This window comes from Haliotis cracherodii, unplaced genomic scaffold (assembly GCF_022045235.1).
Source record: "Haliotis cracherodii isolate W230 unplaced genomic scaffold, xgHalCrac1.p SCAF_11, whole genome shotgun sequence".
Taxonomy (NCBI): Eukaryota; Metazoa; Mollusca; class Gastropoda; order Lepetellida; family Haliotidae; genus Haliotis; species Haliotis cracherodii.
This window is the reverse complement of record NW_027266266.1, coordinates 38,664,593-38,686,079: the sequence shown is the minus strand read 5'-3', so window position 1 is coordinate 38,686,079 and position 21,487 is coordinate 38,664,593. Positions and strand designations below refer to the sequence as shown.

General features: G+C 39.7%; 1 protein-coding gene and 1 pseudogene across 1 annotated transcript; both read right to left on the bottom strand.

The window, feature by feature from the left end:
* Positions 1–5,885: 5,885 nt before the first annotated feature.
* LOC139455761 (acyl-coenzyme A thioesterase 2, mitochondrial-like) lies at positions 5,886–11,068 on the bottom strand. The gene is made up of 8 exons (XM_071237304.1): positions 10,870–11,068; positions 10,302–10,565; positions 9,645–9,814; positions 9,250–9,363; positions 8,573–8,661; positions 7,683–7,764; positions 6,663–6,864; positions 5,886–5,986 (listed from the first exon to the last, which is right to left on the bottom strand). Exons 2-8 carry the CDS (start codon positions 10,552–10,554, stop codon positions 5,886–5,888), a joined length of 1,011 nt encoding a protein of 336 aa, XP_071093405.1. The 5' UTR covers positions 10,555–10,565; positions 10,870–11,068.
* A 3,879-nt stretch (positions 11,069–14,947) lies between these two features.
* Positions 14,948–21,487, bottom strand: part of LOC139455073 (acyl-coenzyme A amino acid N-acyltransferase 1-like) — a 28,850-nt pseudogene continuing 22,310 nt past the window's right edge.

Here is a 21,487-nt window from a genome sequence, read left to right as displayed (position 1 = left end):
GAGACACGCCAAGCTGGAATATGTTTGTCGTCGGCTGCCGACGAGTCTCAAAATTGCCTCAGTATAATACCTTCCCCGTAATACAAACATCATACCGGATTGTGTATAAACTGAAATGAAACAAGTGTCGATGCTTCGGTACGTGAGCCCCATTAGTAGAGTAGAAATAAACATATGATCTAATGGAGAGAATGCATATTGTTGAATATGTACTTGAGAGATGCTGTCAAATTACGCAAAATTTATTGATAGAGATAATAGATTTGAAACATGATCAAATTCAAGCTGACGCATTCCACAATAAATCATGTTCACTTGCCATTCATGTATTTTTGTTCTTGACAGCTTCCTTAATGAAAATGTTTATTTCATTCACCGACTTCAATGCATTTAATATTTCGTAAACTTCTAGATGACAAATAACAATACATGAGTACATTGGTTTTTCAAAATGAATCACTTACATTTTTACATTCTACTTATCGCATACAAATAAATTACCTGAATGTATGTTCAAATATATATTCAAGCGAAATCCCTTGCCATATTGATGCTAATAACAGCGACAGAAATGTTTTCATTTAAACCCTTATCATAGAAATTGCTGCTCAAATCATAGTCCATTGTACGATTCCAACAATAGTCCACATGTTCACGGGAAGCTGGGCGAATCCAGCCCCTACGGTGGCAACTTCAGAAACATACAAATGCATGTAAAGGGTTCACCTGAACAAGTATGGTTCAAGTCAAAATAGGCAATAACAGCTTTCATTGTTTTGGTTCCTGGTGCGTCAGATATTAGAAATGGCGTCCACATGTCTATTATAAACATGAAAAAAACATTTATAAACATTTTGAAAGCCTTACAAAGGCCTTGAATGCTGTAACACTGATCAAACATTCTTTTCGGAAAAACTCGCATGACGCCTTTTTAAAGACCATGCTCGATTGTACCTCAACAAATGAAATCACCATAGACTGGGCTGGAGATGCTGCAATATTCCAGGATATATGGACTCGGGGTTTTACATTTTCAACTAGAACCGATGAGTAGTGTTTTAGGTAACCTTTGAGTGAGTGAGTGAGTGAGTGAGTGAATATTTCAGCCATATCGTGACGAGAAGTTGTACAAAAAATACCAAATATGTTTAGACTGAACGAAAACCATCGTCGATGGACAGTATAATAGCTAGATCAGCAAGAATTGTGTTTAAAACTAGTTGAGAACATTTTAAAGAATGAAATGTTCGTTAACAACACAATATGAATATGGGCTATCGATCGCCAGTAACTGAAGGTAGATGACCAGGTCAGACACCATGGGGACGTACAGTACATTTGCTTCCTGCACGGACCCCAGCAGCAGTCAATCACTGTCGGTGGTTTTAAAGTTTAGAATTAAAATGAGGAATACACTGCCTTTAACAGTCTGATATGCAACTGCACCTGACGCATGACTGAATAATCTAAATGTCGTAGATTACAAAAGTTGGGATTATTTTTTAGAGTAAATAGTTTCTTCTTCTCAGATCCACTGTGATCAACCAGGAACAAGTTCTGTAGATTAACATAATACTCATTTTACAGACTTGTTTTATTTTTCAAAATTGATATGGCGGGCTGAGGTAAAATGGGGTTTGACGTCGCGCGCGCGCGTGCGTGCGTGCGTGTTTGTGTTCACGCGTGCTTGTACTAGTCCGGACTACAGCCGATTTTATAGTGAGATACCATGCCGCTGTTTAAGATGAATACCCCACTCAGACACTGAGTACACTGACTCTTTTGACGCCTTTTGGTATGACCCGGCAGGGAATCGAACCCCGCACCTTCCGCTCCCAGGGCTGACCACGAAGGCGTTACAAAATTTGATATGAACTATGATGAGGACGATACTATATATCAAATTTACCATTTATATGTTCAACATTTGTTTTGAATGGTTCGTCACTTGGATTATAATTTTCAATTATCCATAAAGATAAGCAAATTCGGAGGATATATGATTTATTATATGTCCCCAATATCATGTTCATGTACATGGTGTACACATAATTTTGTTCAGAAAAAGAATTCCAATTGTCAATCAAGCATAAACGCTTATATCAATACCTCTCAAATACATTACATACATCATCAGGATGGCGGTAACAATGAAATGTACAAATTAACAAACATGACAAAAAGTTGATAAATACTTTAAGCATACATTTGTCAGTGTGTATTTTAGTTAGTTCATCCCCAAACAAAAGTATCACTGTTTTCCCCTAAAGCGCAATTATATTCAAGCATGTTTTTCAGTCACCTTTCGTATAGGTATAGCATACCAATGGCTCGCAGACGCTCATTTTCGGACAGGATGGCATTTCGTAATGTTGAATAATTGCGTTATTTTGTTGTTTTTCTGAGTGGTTGTTGTCAGCGCGATGCTAAACAATGCATATGGAATCCCGTTAACGCACATGTTTCTGTACCCATTCATCGGTAGTGAAATGCATGGGGCTTGCATAAAGTCAACTTTTGTATGAAATGCATGCTTTTCTGTAGCAGTTGCGTTTTTGTGACTTGATTCCATACATGTACTACAATATTGATAACCAAACTTTACTTGTGTGAAAAAAACACTAAAATATTGGTGTCACAGGAACTTTTGTTGTTGAGTATTCGTCTGACAGTGGACTGATGCTGTTAGAATCGTTTTAACTGGTTTATCGGCAGATGTCCAGATGTGACTATTGATTCGACTAGTTTTGTTTGTTTCCTGGCATCGAAATAGCTGATATTTGTTCATATTTAATCTTTTGGACAATGGATTGAAACTTATATTCACTGCAGACAGTTGAAGATGACATATGATAAACTTGATAATTAGAGCATTTTAGAGGTAACAGATGTTACCATGTGTTAAAACATATAGAACAGGTCGTGGGATGTAGAGGTCCACGTGCATGGAACTTGGTAGAGCTTTTGTGTCGAAAGTCACAAGATATGTGTTTGATGGAAACTCACAGCTCTCTTTATGACATGTGAATAATTTGGCTTCAATCGCACCTTGCCTCCGAAGTTCAGATACAATTTCCACAACAGTTTCTCGGATTATGCCCTTGACGAAATTTAGGGTCTTATGAGCAGAACAGCTAACAGGTATATCAACGAACTTAGTTGATGTCATGAGATTGATCGCCTGTGTTTCCTTGGTACATTCAATCAAAAGCGCTCCAGATCGTAATTTCTTACTATCCTTCCACTCACCAGCTTTACCTTGAGTCCTTTTTTCCAAAATAAATGGGTTAGATTCCATGACAAGAAAACGAGGCTAAGTATTCCTTTCGGAACACAACTACCAGGTCACTGTTTTTTGTTCATCATCAGATGAATGGAGCTCAGAATCAGATTCTGATAGTTGCCATTTTGTTTGGTTTTCTATTGTGTTTACCCACGGTTGTATTTATTGTGGATCAGCGAACCTGGTCCCTGGACGCCACGGAGCGCCAACAAAGGCGATGTCATGTGTAACAACATTCCAGCAAAACAAATGCTATAGGGATACGGAAATGTTATTCCCCAGAGGATCCTTCTGGGAAACGTTCTGGGCAAGTTTCATTAACTTGATGAACAGAAGACTATTTGGAAAGTAAGTGAATTGAGTCAAACCTAATAAAAAAAACTTCATACGATTGATATAATCATGCCAATTCTACCACCCGTCTGGGTGAAGTCGGGGTCAAAGTGGCGTGTTGGGAATAAGAATAACCGTTCTTTGCTCCAAGGCCCTCAACCAATAGAACCCCCACCAACACAAAAAGCAACCCACGGCAAACGTGTTGCCTAATTCGGTCGCCCAGTACGACCAGCAATGGGGTGCTTGGGACACATTTTACCCCGGGTCCCCACGGGATGTCAGTATGTAGCTGACAGTACAACAGGCGTACCAGATGCGAGCGTAACAAAGGGAATGCACTCACAACCAGTCATGAAAGTGGAGAGGTGTTATTCTCAGAGAAGCAATACCGCATTTTCTTATTACCAGTTAGTAGTATTTCTGTACACAATACCAATGCAGACTGCGCATACTATAAATACCTCATACTACTACATATACTTGTTCCGCACTTGATCAGTGAACGTATATGTTTGTTGTTTGACGCCGCACTCAGCAATATTCTAGCTATGTACTCAATATCATGATTGACATTGTAAATCACCAATTAAACTTTTAAGTTAAACAGGAGTTGCCTGCGACCTTGAACTTGAAGCTGAATCTCTTATACCTTATCGCAGACATGTAATTCAAATTAAGCACACTTTCATGAGATAGTGAGAAAAATGGCAATAGTTTAGTGGATTTCCACATTAACTCCTATGTGTTATGATATCCGCTGTTACGGAATAACTGTTATTTCACATGCAACAGGTGTTGTCACTAAACCAGACTCGCATTTCCAAAACATACATGTATGTTCCCGTGCATTTTCAGGTGAACATTTGACTTGCCTCACCTTTTCGCGAACACCTTGTATTATTACTATTTCATTGTGATTCAGAAACACATACTTATGGTGTAGTTGAAAACTTACAATGGACTCTGCGCTGTTAGCAGGCATGTCTTATGATCATGAGTGAGTGAGTGAGTGAGTTGTGTTTAACGCCGCTTTTAACAGTAGTCAAGTAATATCACGGCGTGTCAACTTAATATAGGAGGAAAGCCCCAAGTGATGCAGGTCAGAGACGTCCATCACTTCGGTTAAACCCACGAGCACGGGTACTGTGCTGATAAACATAGAAACATCACCCACAATAATAGGTTTCTGGCGTGTCCAAGGGACGCAACTCTGCACAGCGAATCGCGGCGCCTTTGACGACTAGGCCACCCGTGCCCTCCTTATGATTATGAAAAGGATGTTGCTGCTTTCGTTCATATTCTGTTATATCCAGGAATACAGCAGAAAACCTCAAGCACGAATAGTGGGTTGATGATTTCGAATTAAGTGGGATTCATGACTAACAGACTCACAGTATTTTGTCACATACATGTATGAGACTGTGACATAAGGCGTATGTTTAATACATAGCGAGGTGCTGACTTGGTTGATGCATGTCATCGTATCCCAATTGTGTTGGTCGATGCTCATAATGTCAATCACTGGATTGTCTGGTTCAGACTCGATTATTTACAGACCGGCGTCATATAGCTGGAATATTGCTGAGTGCGGCGTTAAAAAAAACAAAAAAAACATAGGGAGGAGGTAGTTAACAGCTTCATTTCACTTACGTGTTCGAGGCTGTGACATATGGTGTCTGTTTAATACGTGACGCGGACGTGATTCAGAGCTTTATTCCACAAACCGGTACACAATTGTCTGTATCTGTGTCTCCTTAAGTAACCTAGCTGTAGATATCAGATTGTTTCATCGTTTATGATGTAACGCCGCATTCGGCAAAATTCCAGCCATATGTCGGTGTGACAGGGCGGCCTTATTCCATCAGTGATTTGATCGAGTCTGTATAGTAAAACACTACCCTAATTTCATCCATAACCACTTTGTCGATGAGGCGAAGACTATCGGTATACATCAGATGTCATATATTATTCTACATATTTTGTCAATAATTATTATACACACAGCAATATTATGTACACCTGGTTCACATATTTTTAAAACTAAATCACTTCATTTTCGCATTGGACAACCCAAATTCTTCCATCATTTGACAGTCGTGATCAGTAATGAAACAAATCTGTATGTCCGAGATATGTTACAGTATGGCATGAGATTGATGTGATAATGTTGCTATGGATATTAAAGGATATATTCTTTGAACATGGTTAGTTTGTTATATCTTATTATTACGATATTCAGTCGCCTCTTGTCAGATGTCAGATATTTCTACGCAACGTGTTTCTGAATGAAGTGGAGAAGTCTTCTCCAGGCGTCCTCCTGGGCGGCAGCATGAGCTTCAGGATGTCTTCCCATTACCACCATCGAGCCTGTTTGGGAAAACACATACAGAGTAAGCTATACAGGTCAAGGGTACATTTCTCAGGACTTAAAATACTCATTTACCAGTGTACCTGTTTCATTATAAACAAGTTATACACTTCTGATAATATTAGAACGCACCTGTGAACTGTATCAATAAGAGTAATGAACAGACGTTGCAGTTGCTGATGTATAAGGACATTGAAGTACAGATGCTTATTAGAGGCAGAGAGAATTTGTCTCATTTGGAAAATAAACGTTACCGCCAGTGAAAAGAGTTTGACGTCCAAGGTGCTTTTCATTGCTGTATACAACACGGAGCAACTACCATATTCGCTTTCAAACATATGAAGAAGCTGATATTGATGAATTATGAATCCCTTTTCAATCTAAACTCATTCCCGGCAAGGGTTAGCCAGACTGATATCTTGGTTCAATACCAGAATTCACGGTAAACAATATACAAACAACTACTCTTGACGAGGTCAGCAGGCAAACACAAGGACCCGAGGACCCGACCCCTGCAGTGGTCAAGACCATGGAAACGACCTTGATTCGTACATGTTCAGTGTTATATCAGTGTTCAAACATCTTGATATTTAAAGAATCAAAGGGATGGGCTTGTCAAATTATTACAAAACCTTAAAATGTCACCATTTACATGGTGTTTGTTTAATTACTCACCAACCAATGGATGGTACAATGCTTTATACAAAGGCATATATGGAGGTTCGATGAGGTGACCGCCTCCTGGATAGGTGACGAGTTTAATATTTTTCCTTTTCTCTTCGGGACAACTCCTCACGAATGTGTTGGCATGGTCAGTTTTCCATACATCATCATCATCACCAAGAAGGTATAGTATTTGGGCATTATTTTTCCATGCCTGCAGATATACATTATCACATTATCTGACTTGAAGCGTACAGAACACATTTACCAATCTGGCATATGAAAAACAATAATTGTTATAAAATTTCAAAACCTGAATAATTAGTCGCCCATCGAACTTTCTTATGTCATCTGCACAATGATAATTAACATTTTGGATTAGTCTTTCTTGGACTTCTTCCAAATGACCTTGTCGAATTTGTTGCACACATGCCATAAAATGTCATGGCACAAGGCCATGAGCTAGAAAAGAATCACCAAATCATTTTTGTTAGTCATATTCGTCAAATTAGTGCATAAAAGGACCCTTTCTAGTGTTCCACGCCGTGATGTTGCTGGAATATTGCTAAAAGTGGCGTAAAACCAAACTCAGTCACCCTCACTCACTTGTAATCAAACAGGTTTGGATGAATCTAGTTAAACACATTTGGTTTCGAACATTACACGAGATTAAGGGGGGACGGGTGGCCCACTCGCATACTCGTGCTCCTGGGTTTCACCGAAGTGATCAACGTCTGAGACCTGCACCACTTCGGGCTTTCCTAACACATTAAGCTGACACGCAGCGATATAACTCGAATAATGTTAAAAGCGGTGTTAAACCCAACGTACTCACTCACTACATGAGATTAAAGCCATAAGTGACTCAGGTCGAAGACGTTAAGGAAACCGACCATAGTCAGGATTTGTTCAGTCACTGGTTCAATATTGTTCGCACCCTACTTCTTTCAGGACATACAGCCATCCCAGATAACACGTCGATGTGAAGAACAGAATACTGCAGTAGATAGAGGGATGGCCAAAGGAACTAACCGGAATAACCTCAGTGGCATAGGGAGCAGCGTCTTTTATGCAAACACCTCCCTCTGTGTGTTTCACCTTCGTAGCATCCATCCTGAATATAAATCAGCAGGGAAACGAGGTATGGTATATATTCATTGATAAATGCTGTCACTTAAATCAATGTGATCAATCGTCCGCAACATTGTGGTAAAATATATGCACATTTATCATTTTGTGATTCATTTAACGGTTTTAAATGTTATGAAATATGAACGTAACAAGGCAAGTAATAAAACAAACCTGACATACTGTCAAGTTAAAATACTGTACCATTTGAAAAATAATTATGTTCTAACAAATACAATCCCCCTAAAACAACATGAAACGTGCCATTAGAATATTCATTAACCTTAAAGTATTTAATTTCCTAAACATAAACAAAAATCAAATAGCAACAAAACACCATACATGTGGTTTTGACCCGTGTGACTAGGGAAGCTGCTGCTGGTTGAGACTGCATGAATTTATCAGCGAACATGCATTGTCATGGTCAATACCAGTTGGTTTCCAATTTAAGTACATACTTTCCATGCTTTGTGCCCATCCAATCAACGAATGATATAGGTTCTCCGTGATGCAACAGTGAGGTACCACTGAGCTTAGATTTAAAGACTCCCAGAGAGAATGGTCTGTATATTATACGTTGACGGAAACTGCTGCTGATTTAGACAGCATCGATTTATCAAAGAACATGCATTATCATTGTCATATCTAGGTGGTTTCCAAATCAAGTACATTATTGCCATGCACAACCGCATTTGTGGCCATACAATCCACAAACGTGGTATTAGGCAACAGTGACACACCGGAGATCGGAGATTTACAGAATTTGGTCTGTTCGTAATACGTCAAGAACGTACTTCACCCCTTTCCAATAAATCTCTCCTGATTTCTTTACATCCTCAAATGTAGGAAATGAAGGGCCACTGATATTCACCAAAACCTTCACCTGTTAATAAAAGCAAGAAAGTAAGACACCAAGTTAACGTTAATTGGAGCTAGGTTCAACATACAGTGAACGCAGTGTGTTGAAATATTACTATGGATTGTATAATTTTACCACGAAAACACAATTGGATATGCATGTATATAGCATTGAGTATTTGAATACTTTTTCTCTACATTGATCCTCAAAGCCTTCTGGTCATTGAATATATCACTGTTATGATTCCTTCTACATTTTGTTGCTGATCATACAGGAAGATTTACGTTCCATATGGATAAGGTACACACATATCCTTATTTCGTAAAAGGCAACTAACGGGATCGGGTGCTCAGGCTCGCTGACTTGGCTGATGCTTGTCATCGATCCCAATTGCGTGGATCGATGCTCATGATATCAATGACTGGATTGTCTGGTCCAGACTCGATTATTTACATACCGCCGTCATATAGCTGGAAAATTGTTGAGTGCGGCGTTAAACAACACACCAACCAACCAACCAACCAACCTTATTTCAAAACCTAATGAAACCTAATGAACCCCATGAAGTTATTTGATTTGTAGACAATGTACAGACGGTTTAGCTATGCGCACCTTGTCTGTGGCCATGCCAAGCAGGAAGGCCATTTCACCACCCTTTGAGCTACCGACCACACCGATACCTCCAGGCTTGACATGAGGATGAGAAGCCAGCCAGTGTACAGCATCCTAAAAAAATCAAACATTAAAGTCTTTCATTTCATTTCCTACCTGAATCCCATCAGTGTGGCAGTGACATGGTTTAAAACGGCTTATACGGAGAAGAAATATAGTACATGAACGATGATGTCTCAGGTTTAAATAAAAGCCAGTGCCCTATTGTTATCAGTTGTAATAAGTGACAAGCACAATTCTGGGCTACCATCAGTCAATAAAAATGTACGTTTACAGAAAAATAGATTTGCCATCAATTACCCATGTAATGTACATAATCCAGGATAACAACTCACAAGCAAGTAATCAAAGTCAAAGTCGGCCAAAGAGGATGGGAGATCATCGTAATTAAAATAGGCGAGAGCAAAGGAAGCAAAGCCTCTAGAAGCCAACAATGCAGCTCGGAACTCCACCAGACCACCTGTAGAACCAAACATGTCGAGCACTCCAGGAAATGGACCTTTACCTGTAAACAGTTCACTTTTGGCAGTTATATAATGTTGAACGGGTGAAGTGAATAAGTGAATATTTGGGATTTTTAAATAGATAACGGCTCTCTAATAAACATGTGCCCATATATGTGAACACCAATGTTAACGTAACAAATATCAAACTACCCACCAGAATATGTCTTCAACTGATGAGAAAGTAAATGGAAGGGTATTATCCTCTTAACCTCAAGTGTGTACATGTAAGTATGACAACTATATATATAACACTGACCTTGAAAAAAATATATTTGGAGTAAATGGAAAAGAAAAGAATCTGTGTAATCTGTGGTGTTCTTTTTGAAACTACCATGGTCGCCAGTAAACGGGTGGAATTGGCAGTCCGAGAAGCCGAGCCTGTTTTAACAGGGTGTTGTGAGTATCTATTTCTCTGTCATAATGCTTATTTAAGTACCCCTATTGTGTTGAATGCATATATAAACCGAAAGAGATACAATCCTTTACCTTCAGGCAAAAAAATAGTTCCTCTCAGTGACCCCACATGCACTTCGATTCTCCGAACAGTTCTGTGTTTGTACCAGCGTTGTAGCTCGCCTGTTGCCAGAACTACAGACGAGGGAAGCTGGAGGTCATCAAAGGGTATGTGGTCATCCATGACGGACAGTCTGAAGACTAGGGGTGTCATCACGTCTACTTTCCTGAGAATTGGCTTAACAGACACCCCAGGAACCGGATTCATACTCCAGAAGAGGCCCATGTTGTCAACACCTAAACAAATCCTGATACATTTAATTACATGCGAATGATAGTCAAAGAACATGTACCTTCACTGTCCTAATTACCTGCACATTAATGAAGTGACAATAAGGCACGATCCTGTCGATAGTGACAGGAACGAAAGATAGAATTATGGTGTGTAGTTACATATGTCACAAACACTTACTTCAAACTCATTCAACAGAGAGGAATTCGATTAATTTATGTATAAACTTGGTTGAATAGGAACTGTGGTTGTTGAATCTCACCTATTTAGTATTAGGCGAGTCCTAGTTTATGGAGATTATGCAAATACCTTTGTATGTTCCACCAACTGAGTTATGTTGACTGACATCGATCTGTCCTTGTTGGTCTGCCAGGAAATGGCCACATGAGCTGAAGACTGCCTTTCCTTCTTCCACCCATGCCTGTACCGTCACTCGCTGTAATGGACGAAGATTGTTGGCTGTGATGGAGATCCTCTCGTCAACTAGTGCCACACGGGGGCTGATATTGAGACAAACCATGCTGGAATATATTTGTCCTTGGCTGCCTACGAGTCCTATGATTGGCCTTGTATAATATCGTCCCCGTAATGCAAACATTACATTGACATGGGTATATATAGAAATGAGATGAGTGTCGAAGTTTCTGTAGGTGAACTGTATTGTTAGAGTAGAAATAAAGAGGCGACCAGATGAGGAGAATGCCGAATATGTACTCGAAGAATTCTACCAAATTGCGCGTTTAAATGTGAAAAATGATCAAAAGCAAGCTGACTCATTGTACACTAAATCACTTTTATTACATAGACTTTTAAAACCGAATCATATATTTATGTTCTTAACAACAAACTGAAATGAAACAGGATATTTACGTCCTTAAACAATTTACTAACTGCCAGGTATGACACATAACATATAAATAATACAGGTGTAAATATGTTCCTTGAAAATAATCATTTTTATTTTTACATTTTACTCATGCCATTAAAATTAATTATCTAAACGGATTTGAAATATATAAAAACGATAATAGCCTTGTCATAATCAGTATAATATAAGCGACAAATCTCTTTTCATTTATATTAAATGTCTAGTGAAAGCTGGAATATTGCTGAGTGTGGTGTTAACAACAAACAAACAAACTAGTCAAAGCATAGTCCATTGTATGATTCCAACAATATTCCACGTGTTTATGGAAAAGTGTGAACGAATCTTGTCCCAAAGTTAGCACCTGTCACAAACATGCAAAGGCAAGTCAAGAGTTCACTTGAACAAGTATGGTACAAGTCAAAATAGGGAATAGCAACGGACAATATTTTAGTCACTGATGCGTTAAATTTGGAAATGTTCTTCACACGTCTATCATAAATACTTTTTGAAAGCTGTACTAGGGCATTGCCTGCTGTAAACCAGATCAAACATCTGGTTTAGAAAGACTCGCATGACGATGGTACAGTTGTAAAATGTAGACACCAAAGCCTGGACCTGCTGAAATATTCCTTGACATAAAAAGCTTGAGGTTATACATGTTCAACCAAACCGGAGGAGTAGTGATTTAACTGACAAGACATACCAGAAAGAACATCGGGATACCTCATCGTGAAACAATGCAGTAATCGCGGAATAAAACGAATTAGACGACATCATGCGAAAGTGAGCCCATGTGCAGCATGAGATAATTTAAGTCATGACATGTTAGATTGAACACTCTTTCATCACCCACCTCGGTGGCTATATGGGACAACAGTGGGTTATGATAAAAAAAACACATTATAAGTGAGGTTCTGCAAGGCAAAAAATAGCAAAGTCAGACAACGCCAGCCGTTACCTAGAGTCAGTGTTATCTGAAAACATAAATCCGTTCTACATATACATATACAAATGATACCCTATCAGTTCAGAATTTAATTATTTTGAATATTGTTTTTAGAATGAGAATAAGCTAAAGTACATGCATATGAAAAACAGAATGACATGAAAACGAAAAACACTACGATCCCTTTCAATTTTCAAGGTTTGAAAATAACAGTCCTCGACACTTGTAATATGTTCAACTTTAAAGCAATCTTTACAGTACCTATTGCACTTGGAGTTTGCTTATACTCAAATGTCAATTAGTTTGTTTCTTTGTTTGTTGTTTGAGGCCGCACTCAGCAATATTCCAGCTATATGACAGCGATTTGTAAGTATTGGCCCAGACAATCCAGTGATTGATATCATGAACATCGATCTACGAAATTGGGATACGATGACATGCATCAACCACGTCAGCGAGCCTGACCTCCCGTTCCCGTTAGTCGTCTCATACGACAAGCAAAAGTTGCTGAAGACATATGCTAACCCGGGTCTTCACGGGTTCGCCAACTAGTTCAAAATGGTTTCTAATATTTTAACAAATTCACGCAGGAAAATGTTAGATTTGTTATGTTCCACGGGATTAATGCATAAAATACATATCAGCCAATGCACGAATGTGTTGCTCTTTCTATATTTTAGTATCAAGAAATCATGAGGGATATCTGGTCTACGAACGTGTCTCTCGGGAGGATTTGGGACAATATAAACGGTGTGCCGATCACAAACATTGATAACAACTTTGAATTCGAGAACAGAATGATAGGGAAGTTTATCCGGCACTGAAACATTAAGATAGAGATAATACTTGACATAGATTGAATCTGCGTTGTGACAAATGTGTTCATGCGGTACTGCAGCATAGTCAAAGACCGATCGCACCGTAGTACACACAGAAGTAAAGTCGTTACTGTCAGAAGTTGAAATCACAAGGAAAGTCGATAAACATAGTTCCGTAGTTATTTTCATTGGTATCAATGACTGACCTGGGATGTATTTTGTCCACTGCCTCAATGCAATCCATTTGAATTCCGCATCCAGAGTTGAAATCGGCACACACACAAGGTACCTTGAACTTGATATGTGTACGCCTGGTGTAGCAAACCACGGAGCAACTGATCCGGGTCACTGGCACGAGATGATCCTGCAGGTGGGAGATAACACGCACAGACACAGAGTGACGACACGGGCTTCTAATATCTTCAGCTGGATGATCTAAAACTGAGATTTTGAACACGTTGGTTAAACTGTTCTTGATAAGGAATCCAACGCCTCCTGAGACCTGTTTAGCTTTCTTGTCAACTTGTTTTCTATTATGACTGAACCATTTGTAATCTACAACTTGTACTTGTTCTTAGTCGCATATAAAAATCTCACAGAGGGAAGAGATATTCACTTGCCTTGATAAGATTTTATCTGAAACTAGACTTTTCATTTTCATTTTTGTGGACCAACCAGCACAATTCCGATGGCACAGTCGTAAATCCTATTTCTGTACTTTCCTTTTGAAAATGCTGCTGACTTTAACAAAGAATTTGTCTCGCTCTTTCTAGCTCTCTTACAAGGGTTAAAAGGCTGGACTGTGTCTTCCAACTTCACAGGAGACATATTGTTCTGAATGTAGATATATTCGTATCGCTTGTTTTGCTTTAACTGTGACTTGTTTTCGTTAATCTTCATTTCTTCTCAGCATCGCTGACCCGCACAACCACTATGCCTTATCTTTTATTGGAGCTTTTCTTTCGCTCAACACTAGTAAAAGAGATGTCCCCTAATTTTAGATCATCTTTAATTAGTGCTGACACTATATTTGCTGTAATGGTGCGCTTATCATGCTACACCGATGGCAGGTCGCAAGTACACCCAAAGACAAGCCAAGAATTCTCCTGAACAAACACGGGAACATTTCGTACAAGTCTAAATGATGCAGCATGTTCTTCCAAGACAAGAGTATTGGCATAATATCACAGAGAAAGTAAAAAGCATTCTGAGAGATGAACCTGGTGAACGTTACGTATATATTCAGAAAAATTGAATAGATGTATAAAACTCTTGACATAGTGAGGGATTTCCTTTATACATCTGTGCATTAAAATGTACATGTGTCGCTTTATGCGCAGCGAAATAGAATGCACAATGATTAAATGATTAAATCATTTATTTCACAAATCTACCGACCATAAACAAAAGTGAATCATGCAGAGCAGTGATGTGATCTGTTAGCGATCTCTGTGTTACGTGCTTGAATAATATTTATGTACGTTCTTGCAATTTTATTTAAGCAGTTGCTGAAAATATTTGAACAATTAGTCGCTAACAGTTTTGTCTGTTCAGAGCGGATTTATTAAAATAAGTAAGGGTAACTGAAGTAGACAGGAGAATGTCCAAGATGTCTACACCAGAACATAGGATAAGTAGGAGATCTCCTCTCCATGTAAGCTTCTGAGGTGCAGCTTGAGCTTCAGCGTGTCCTTCCCACAAGAGGTTAAAACTAAATACCGGTTATATCGGTTTTGATGGACATGATGTGTGGTGCTAATGAGGCAGATGCTTGTGGAGGAAGTTGAGAAGTCTTCTCCAGGCATCCTCCTCGGCTGCTGCATGAGCTTCAGGCTGTCCTCCCACCACTAGGGTCATGCCTGTTGGGGGAAACACATACAGAGTACACCAAGGAACTGAGGTCTGTGTGAAGAATCTGTCAACACAGGTCTAATAGACAAGTAACTAAAGTATTGTTTACATCTTTAGTTTATTCAGCTAAATTGTCTGTGATACTGTTGGACATGAAGTTGTAATCCATAAAAGTGTCATGTCTCCATCTGAACTGTAAACCTATTGTAAAAGAAATTGTCTTTAGTGGACCTATTGCTTATGTATTGAGGATATTGATAAAACATGCTCACTCAAAGTAGTTTCGCCATGCTCCCATACTCAACCCTTTTATAACATCTCTCATTGGTGGGTTGGTGGTTTCAACCATCATCACGCTGTGTTAATTGCATGCCAACTACAGAGTGTTAATATATGCGTTTATATTCTCTCATTCTAGGTACCTATGTCGAATCATATTATGACTACAGCTTGAAAGTGTGGGAATTGAAGTAAAGTGAATCCAGAAAAATCATTCTGTATTATGTCGGATTAAATAATTAAAGTCAGACATGTAAATTGTGAAGTAGCACTGCTCAATTTTCCCTCTACATGACAACGTTCGGTAAATAATCGAGTGATTGACATTATGAATATCGATCTCTGCAATTTGGTTAGAAGCATGGGTTCATGAAGGCCAAACCCAACTCGGATCCTCATGGGCTCTTTACAAGGTGTTGCTCGTTTACTTACCAAGTACTGGGTGATACAGTGTCCTGTACATAGGCATGTATGGTGGTTCGATGCGGTGGCCTGTTCCTGGGTAGGACACAAGTTCAATGTTCTTCCTCTTCTCTTCAGGACAAGTCTCAATGAAATATTTAGCATGATCTATTGGCATCACGCCATCATCTTCACCAAGCAAGTATAGGATTTGGGCATTATTCTTCCAAGCCTGAAGTGGAAACGTTAGTCTTCATTGTGCAGTTAGCTAAGCTTGCTCAATTTTAAGAGGAACCATTTACATAATCCGCTCATCAACACTGCGACCTCACATTTCGACAGTCCTTTAGTTCTCCTGTCCAATATAGTAATGAAACCGTTTGGTCATGGGCTTTGTCAAAACTGTAAAAGTGGAGTAGAATGTTATTTGATGGTTCTTTACACATAATATTATGTGATCTTGAAATAATACATAGTGTCTGAACATGTAAATTGCCTGTGGTTAATTGGAGGCCATATTTGTAACCCTTCATAGACATAAACCTGAGACTATACCGGATGCATGTTCAGGTTTGGTTTCATGACATGCCACATATTTGAAATGGAAATTATCGCGATGGTCTACCGAAAAAGATTCTCAAAATGGCATAAAAGGAAAAATATATGAAAATCAGTAATGAAACCAGTTGCTCGCGAAAAGTCTAATATGTCCTGCTCTACCGATAGCATCGGCGACATTTCATAGAAAATCTAATATTTGTTGCCCAACGCCGCAGTCAACCTGCCAGATGACGGCGGCACGTAAACAATCTATTCTGGACCAGACAATCCAGTGTTTGTTTGTTGTTTAACGCCGCACTAAGTAATATTCCAGCCATATGACGGCGGTCTGTAAATAATCGAGTCTGAACCAGACAATCCAGTGATTGACACTATGAGCATCGATCCACGCAATTAGGATCGTTGACATGCATCAACCAAGTCACCGAGCCTGACCACCCGATCCCGTTAGTAGCCTTTTACGACAAGCAAAGTCGCCTTTTACGTCAAGCATGGGTTGCTGAAGACTTATTCTACTCCTGATCTTCACGGGTCATGTCAGTCCATTGTATGGTAAACATTCATAGGAATTAACTAAATATGACACGTTACAACATTATAACATGAGTTTTCACACATGCTTACTCATTGGCACTTGCATTAATGAATCGGGTGGTCATGCTTGATTGCTCATGATACTGATCATTGGATTGTCGACCCGTGAAGATCAATCCCCAATAAGAAACGCACTGGTGATTTTCTTTATAAATATTCTGCGTATTTCGCCAAAAATGTTTGATAAAGTTACTTAAATGTTCTCAAATGTACTTCACAGTGTTTTCTGATTGGATTACATCGCTTAAACGCACCGTTTGCTTAAAGTTATTTATTGACATTAAAACGGATTTTTTTTCAAAATAGAATATGCAAGCACTTCGCACGTGGTTTTCGGGGAAATAGAGAGCTGGGGTGTCGGGTATAAAAGGGTGGAATTCTTTTGGTAAACTGTCTACTGTTGCCTGAACTTTGAGTAATTTTAGATATGCCGCAACTATACCCTGTAACTCGAAATCACGCCATCGGACGTACTGAGGCTGGAGAGTCAATTGCCCGCTAGTTGACGTCATCCACAGCACAATGGAACCTCCGATACCAACGGTATTGGTCTACGGGAGGTCGCCCAAGATCTAACAAACCAAGGATCACAACTACAAGACAGGTTCATTCATCTGACCGTTACAACGACAGACACCGCTTCCAATGTGCCCTTTCTGCATAGGGTCTCAGCGCGAACAATATGTAATCGTCTTCGTGAGTTTGGACTACAAGCCCGAAGGTCGTATTGCGGTGCTTTTCTACGACGTCAGCACCGACGTTCGATGGTGTATGAACGTTCAGGCATGGATGCTGAGACACTTGCGTACAGTTTGGATCCGTGATGAATCTCGTTCATTACTGCGACGACATAGAAATGAGGGTTTTGCTCAAAAGTGTGTCGTCGAAGTGGATTCCGGGATGGCAGTCATGATGTGGGCAGTCATAATGTGGGCAGCCATATCCTACACCCGTAGAGCCAACCTGATGCACGTGCGAATCAATTTGACAGCTTTAAATTATCGAGATAAAATTCTCCAACGTCACCTGCTTCCCGTTATCGACCCTTAAAGAGGGATAGTTCAGCAGGACACCGCACGACATGTTGCACGTCACGATGGATTTCCTACAGAATCAGAACATTACTTTGCTTCCATGGCCATCAAAATCACCCGATTCAAACCCAATTGAACATCTATGGGATGAACTCGAACACCGTGTCCGATAACCTTAACTACCGCCTCAAATGCTTCCGCAACTTCACCAGGCATTGCAGTATGAATGGGAACGAATACTACAGAATCGAATTAAGCGACCTATTCGGTCACTGGATCGGAGTTGCAGAACTGTAATACAGGCCAAGCGAGTCAAAACTGGTATTGACGTTAACGCTGCTATTTCACGACGTGTGAACGTTTGTCAGATTTGACAACAGGCACTATAATTTTCATCATGTTAAATTTGACATTCATAAATTTTTGTTTCGATTACGAGTGAGTATGGTTTTACGCCGCTTTTAGCAATATTCCAGCAATATCACGGCGGGGGACACCAGAAATGGGCTTCACACATTGTACCCATGTCGGGAATCGAACCCGGGTCTTCGGCGTAACGAGCGAACGCTTTAACCACTAGGCTACCCGACCGCCCCGTTTCGATTACGAAATGTTGTTTGAAATAAAAACGACTCATTTATATATTTTCCCCTGTGCGCGTCTTAAAAGGGGCAGTATAGAAATGCTTCTCCTTTCGCGAACACCTGGTATCATCACCATTTGATTGGGATTCATAACCACATGCTGGTGAAATAGATGGAACTGTACAATGGGCTATGCTTCTAGCTGAAGTTTCTTATGCTTATTGAAAGGGTTCAGCTGCATTTATGTTTTTTGAATGTTTTCATTATATGTGTGTTTGTAGTATATTTTTCATAAGGTAACTTAAATATGATAAGTTCGACACCATGATGAGAATGTTCTTCACAAGAACTTCACAAAAACTCTCCACAAGATTTTATGACAAGGGGGATGAGTTCAACTTTCCAAGAGCCACCTTCCCCTTCGTGTCGAGCAAAATTTCAGTTGCTCCAGCTTTTGGCGTTTACATTTCACAACTTTTGACATACAATCGAGCATGCCCATTCTTCCAGGATTTCAAAGAACGCCATACGACTCTTGCTCAGAAGTTGTTTGATCAAGGTTACAACATTCAAGGCCTCAGTAAAAATGTCAAACAGTTAAATGTTAGACGTGTGGAGGACATTTCCAAATGATCTCCAATGCAATTCCCTATTTTGATTTGTACCATATGTCCCCGTTTGTTTGTTGTTGTTTTGTTTTTTTGGGGGGAGAGGGTAAAAAAATTGCCTTGCCTTTGCGTGTGTTTGTGACGGTTGCCACGTGGGGCAGGATTCGCTCACCTTTTCGCGAACACCTGGCATTATCCCTATTTGCCGGTGATTCTAAGACACATCGGAATCGTACAATCGTCTCTGCTTTTGAATATGGAAAGGGTTTTGTCGCTTTTATTATGCGGTATACTGACAGCCAAATAATTTTATATTATAAGACAGACATCTCTAAAGATAAATTTGTTAAAACATTATTCGGAGACTGGCCGATAGTGAATGATTCGGAAGAAAAAAGAAAAAGGTGTTTGAACGTAATTTTAGCAGGTCCGAAAACATAAATGGAAGATGTTGCATTGACAGTGCCCTTCGTACGTTGGTTACAACAAAATGTCGACATGATCAACGCGAAGTTCTCATGAACATTCGCATCATTGTTTCCTATCGCTAACGGTTTCATTGGGAAGGGACATGTGGGAGTATTTTGAAAAACATGAAACTTTCGCCATCACATTCTCCTGTCAGTCAAGAAGTACTGTTTTTGTGACATTTCTTATGAAATACCTACTTAAGATATTATGACCCCAATCGAATTTTTAAAAGCGGTGTTAAAACATATTTTGGCCCGGACCTATTGCAATGAGATAATTTGAGTGCGAAATATCTGAAAATCAAAATAATCAAAAAATATTTACACATCTATGTCCCATTATAGCCTAAGGTACATTTACCTTTTTCCATCAGACCCATTCAATATCATAACTTATCCTCCGTGGTCTAGTGGTAGAACGGAAGGTCGGGGATTCAATATTTGGCCGCGTCAGACCAAAAGATGGTATTTGTTGTTACCCTGTCATGCACTCGGCAATTATGGATTACGAAAAGGACAAGTCGGCTCGGAGTCGGTTTACCATCACAGTGGAGGTATTTATTTTAAACTGTGGCAATGATATCTCAGTGCGCTAGCACTATAATATCGGTATTAGTCCGGCCTACTACGAGCAGCCACACACACACGCGCGCGCGCGTGCATGCATGTCGCTATATTAGTGCAATAAACTTGAGCGCGACGTTAATCCTGACTATTAATCCGTTAATTCTCCACCTTACGAATCAACATGCTTCAATATATATTTTTACACAATCTTTGCCCCAGGGGCGGTCGGGTAGACTAGTGGTTAAAGCGTTCGCTCGTCACACCGAAGACCCGGGTTCGATTCCCGACATGGGTACAATGTGTGAAGCCCATTTCTGGTGTCCCCCGCCGTGATATTGCTGGAATATTGCTAAAAGCGGCATAAAACTATACTCACTCACTCAGTCTTTGCCCCACGTGGAACATACTAACCACAGAATAATAAATAATGAGACCAAGGAGACATGAAAATACGTCTACTGACCGGAATGACTTCAATGCCATAGCTGAGATTGTCTTTCAAATATACACCTTCTTCGGTGTATTTCAGATTATTGGTGTTTAACCTGAAAAATAATTGGAATTATCAATTATTATATGATCGACATTAATCCCTTGATTATTCATATAAAACGTGACAGGTGTGTCCTAACTTATTTGATGAGGGTACATCGGTGGTACAGTCGAGTGAAGCACAGTTGTGCAAAATGGTTGCTGGATTTCTATGACCGTGGCTGTGTTAATTGTCAGTATGATAGTGGTATGCGTCTAATGCCTACATCAGAATGTCCCCTACATTTAACTTGCATGCCGTATTATCACAGAAATACTGTTCAAAACAGTGCTGGCAGCTACATCTGATCTGTGAACATTAACACACCATCAAACAACCACATTGAACATTGAACAAAAATCGGACGGAATGGGTGCATAGTCAAAAAGAAAAGCAAACATTAATGACTTGTAGTGTAACCATAGAGTTCCAGATAATTGTAGTCATTAGACAATATATCACGTGACTAACCACGGGTTCGGGTACTCCTGTGGGTACCCGGGACCTACTCAGTATTCAACTGATGCGAGGACCCGAGTTACCCGTCCCAGCTCTAGTTGGTTTGTTGTTTTGCGTCGCACTCAGCAATATTCCAGCTATATTCTAGCGGCCTGGACCAGATGATTGATATCATTAACCAAGTTAGCGAGCCTGACCACTCGAACCCGTTAGTCGCCTCTTGCGACAAGCATAGTCGCCTTATACGGCAAGCATGGGTTGCTGAAGACCTATTCTACCCCGGATCTTCACGGGTCTTGAACCAGGATTTAGGTTTATTTGCATAATGTAAACATATCTGTTCTAATGAAAAGC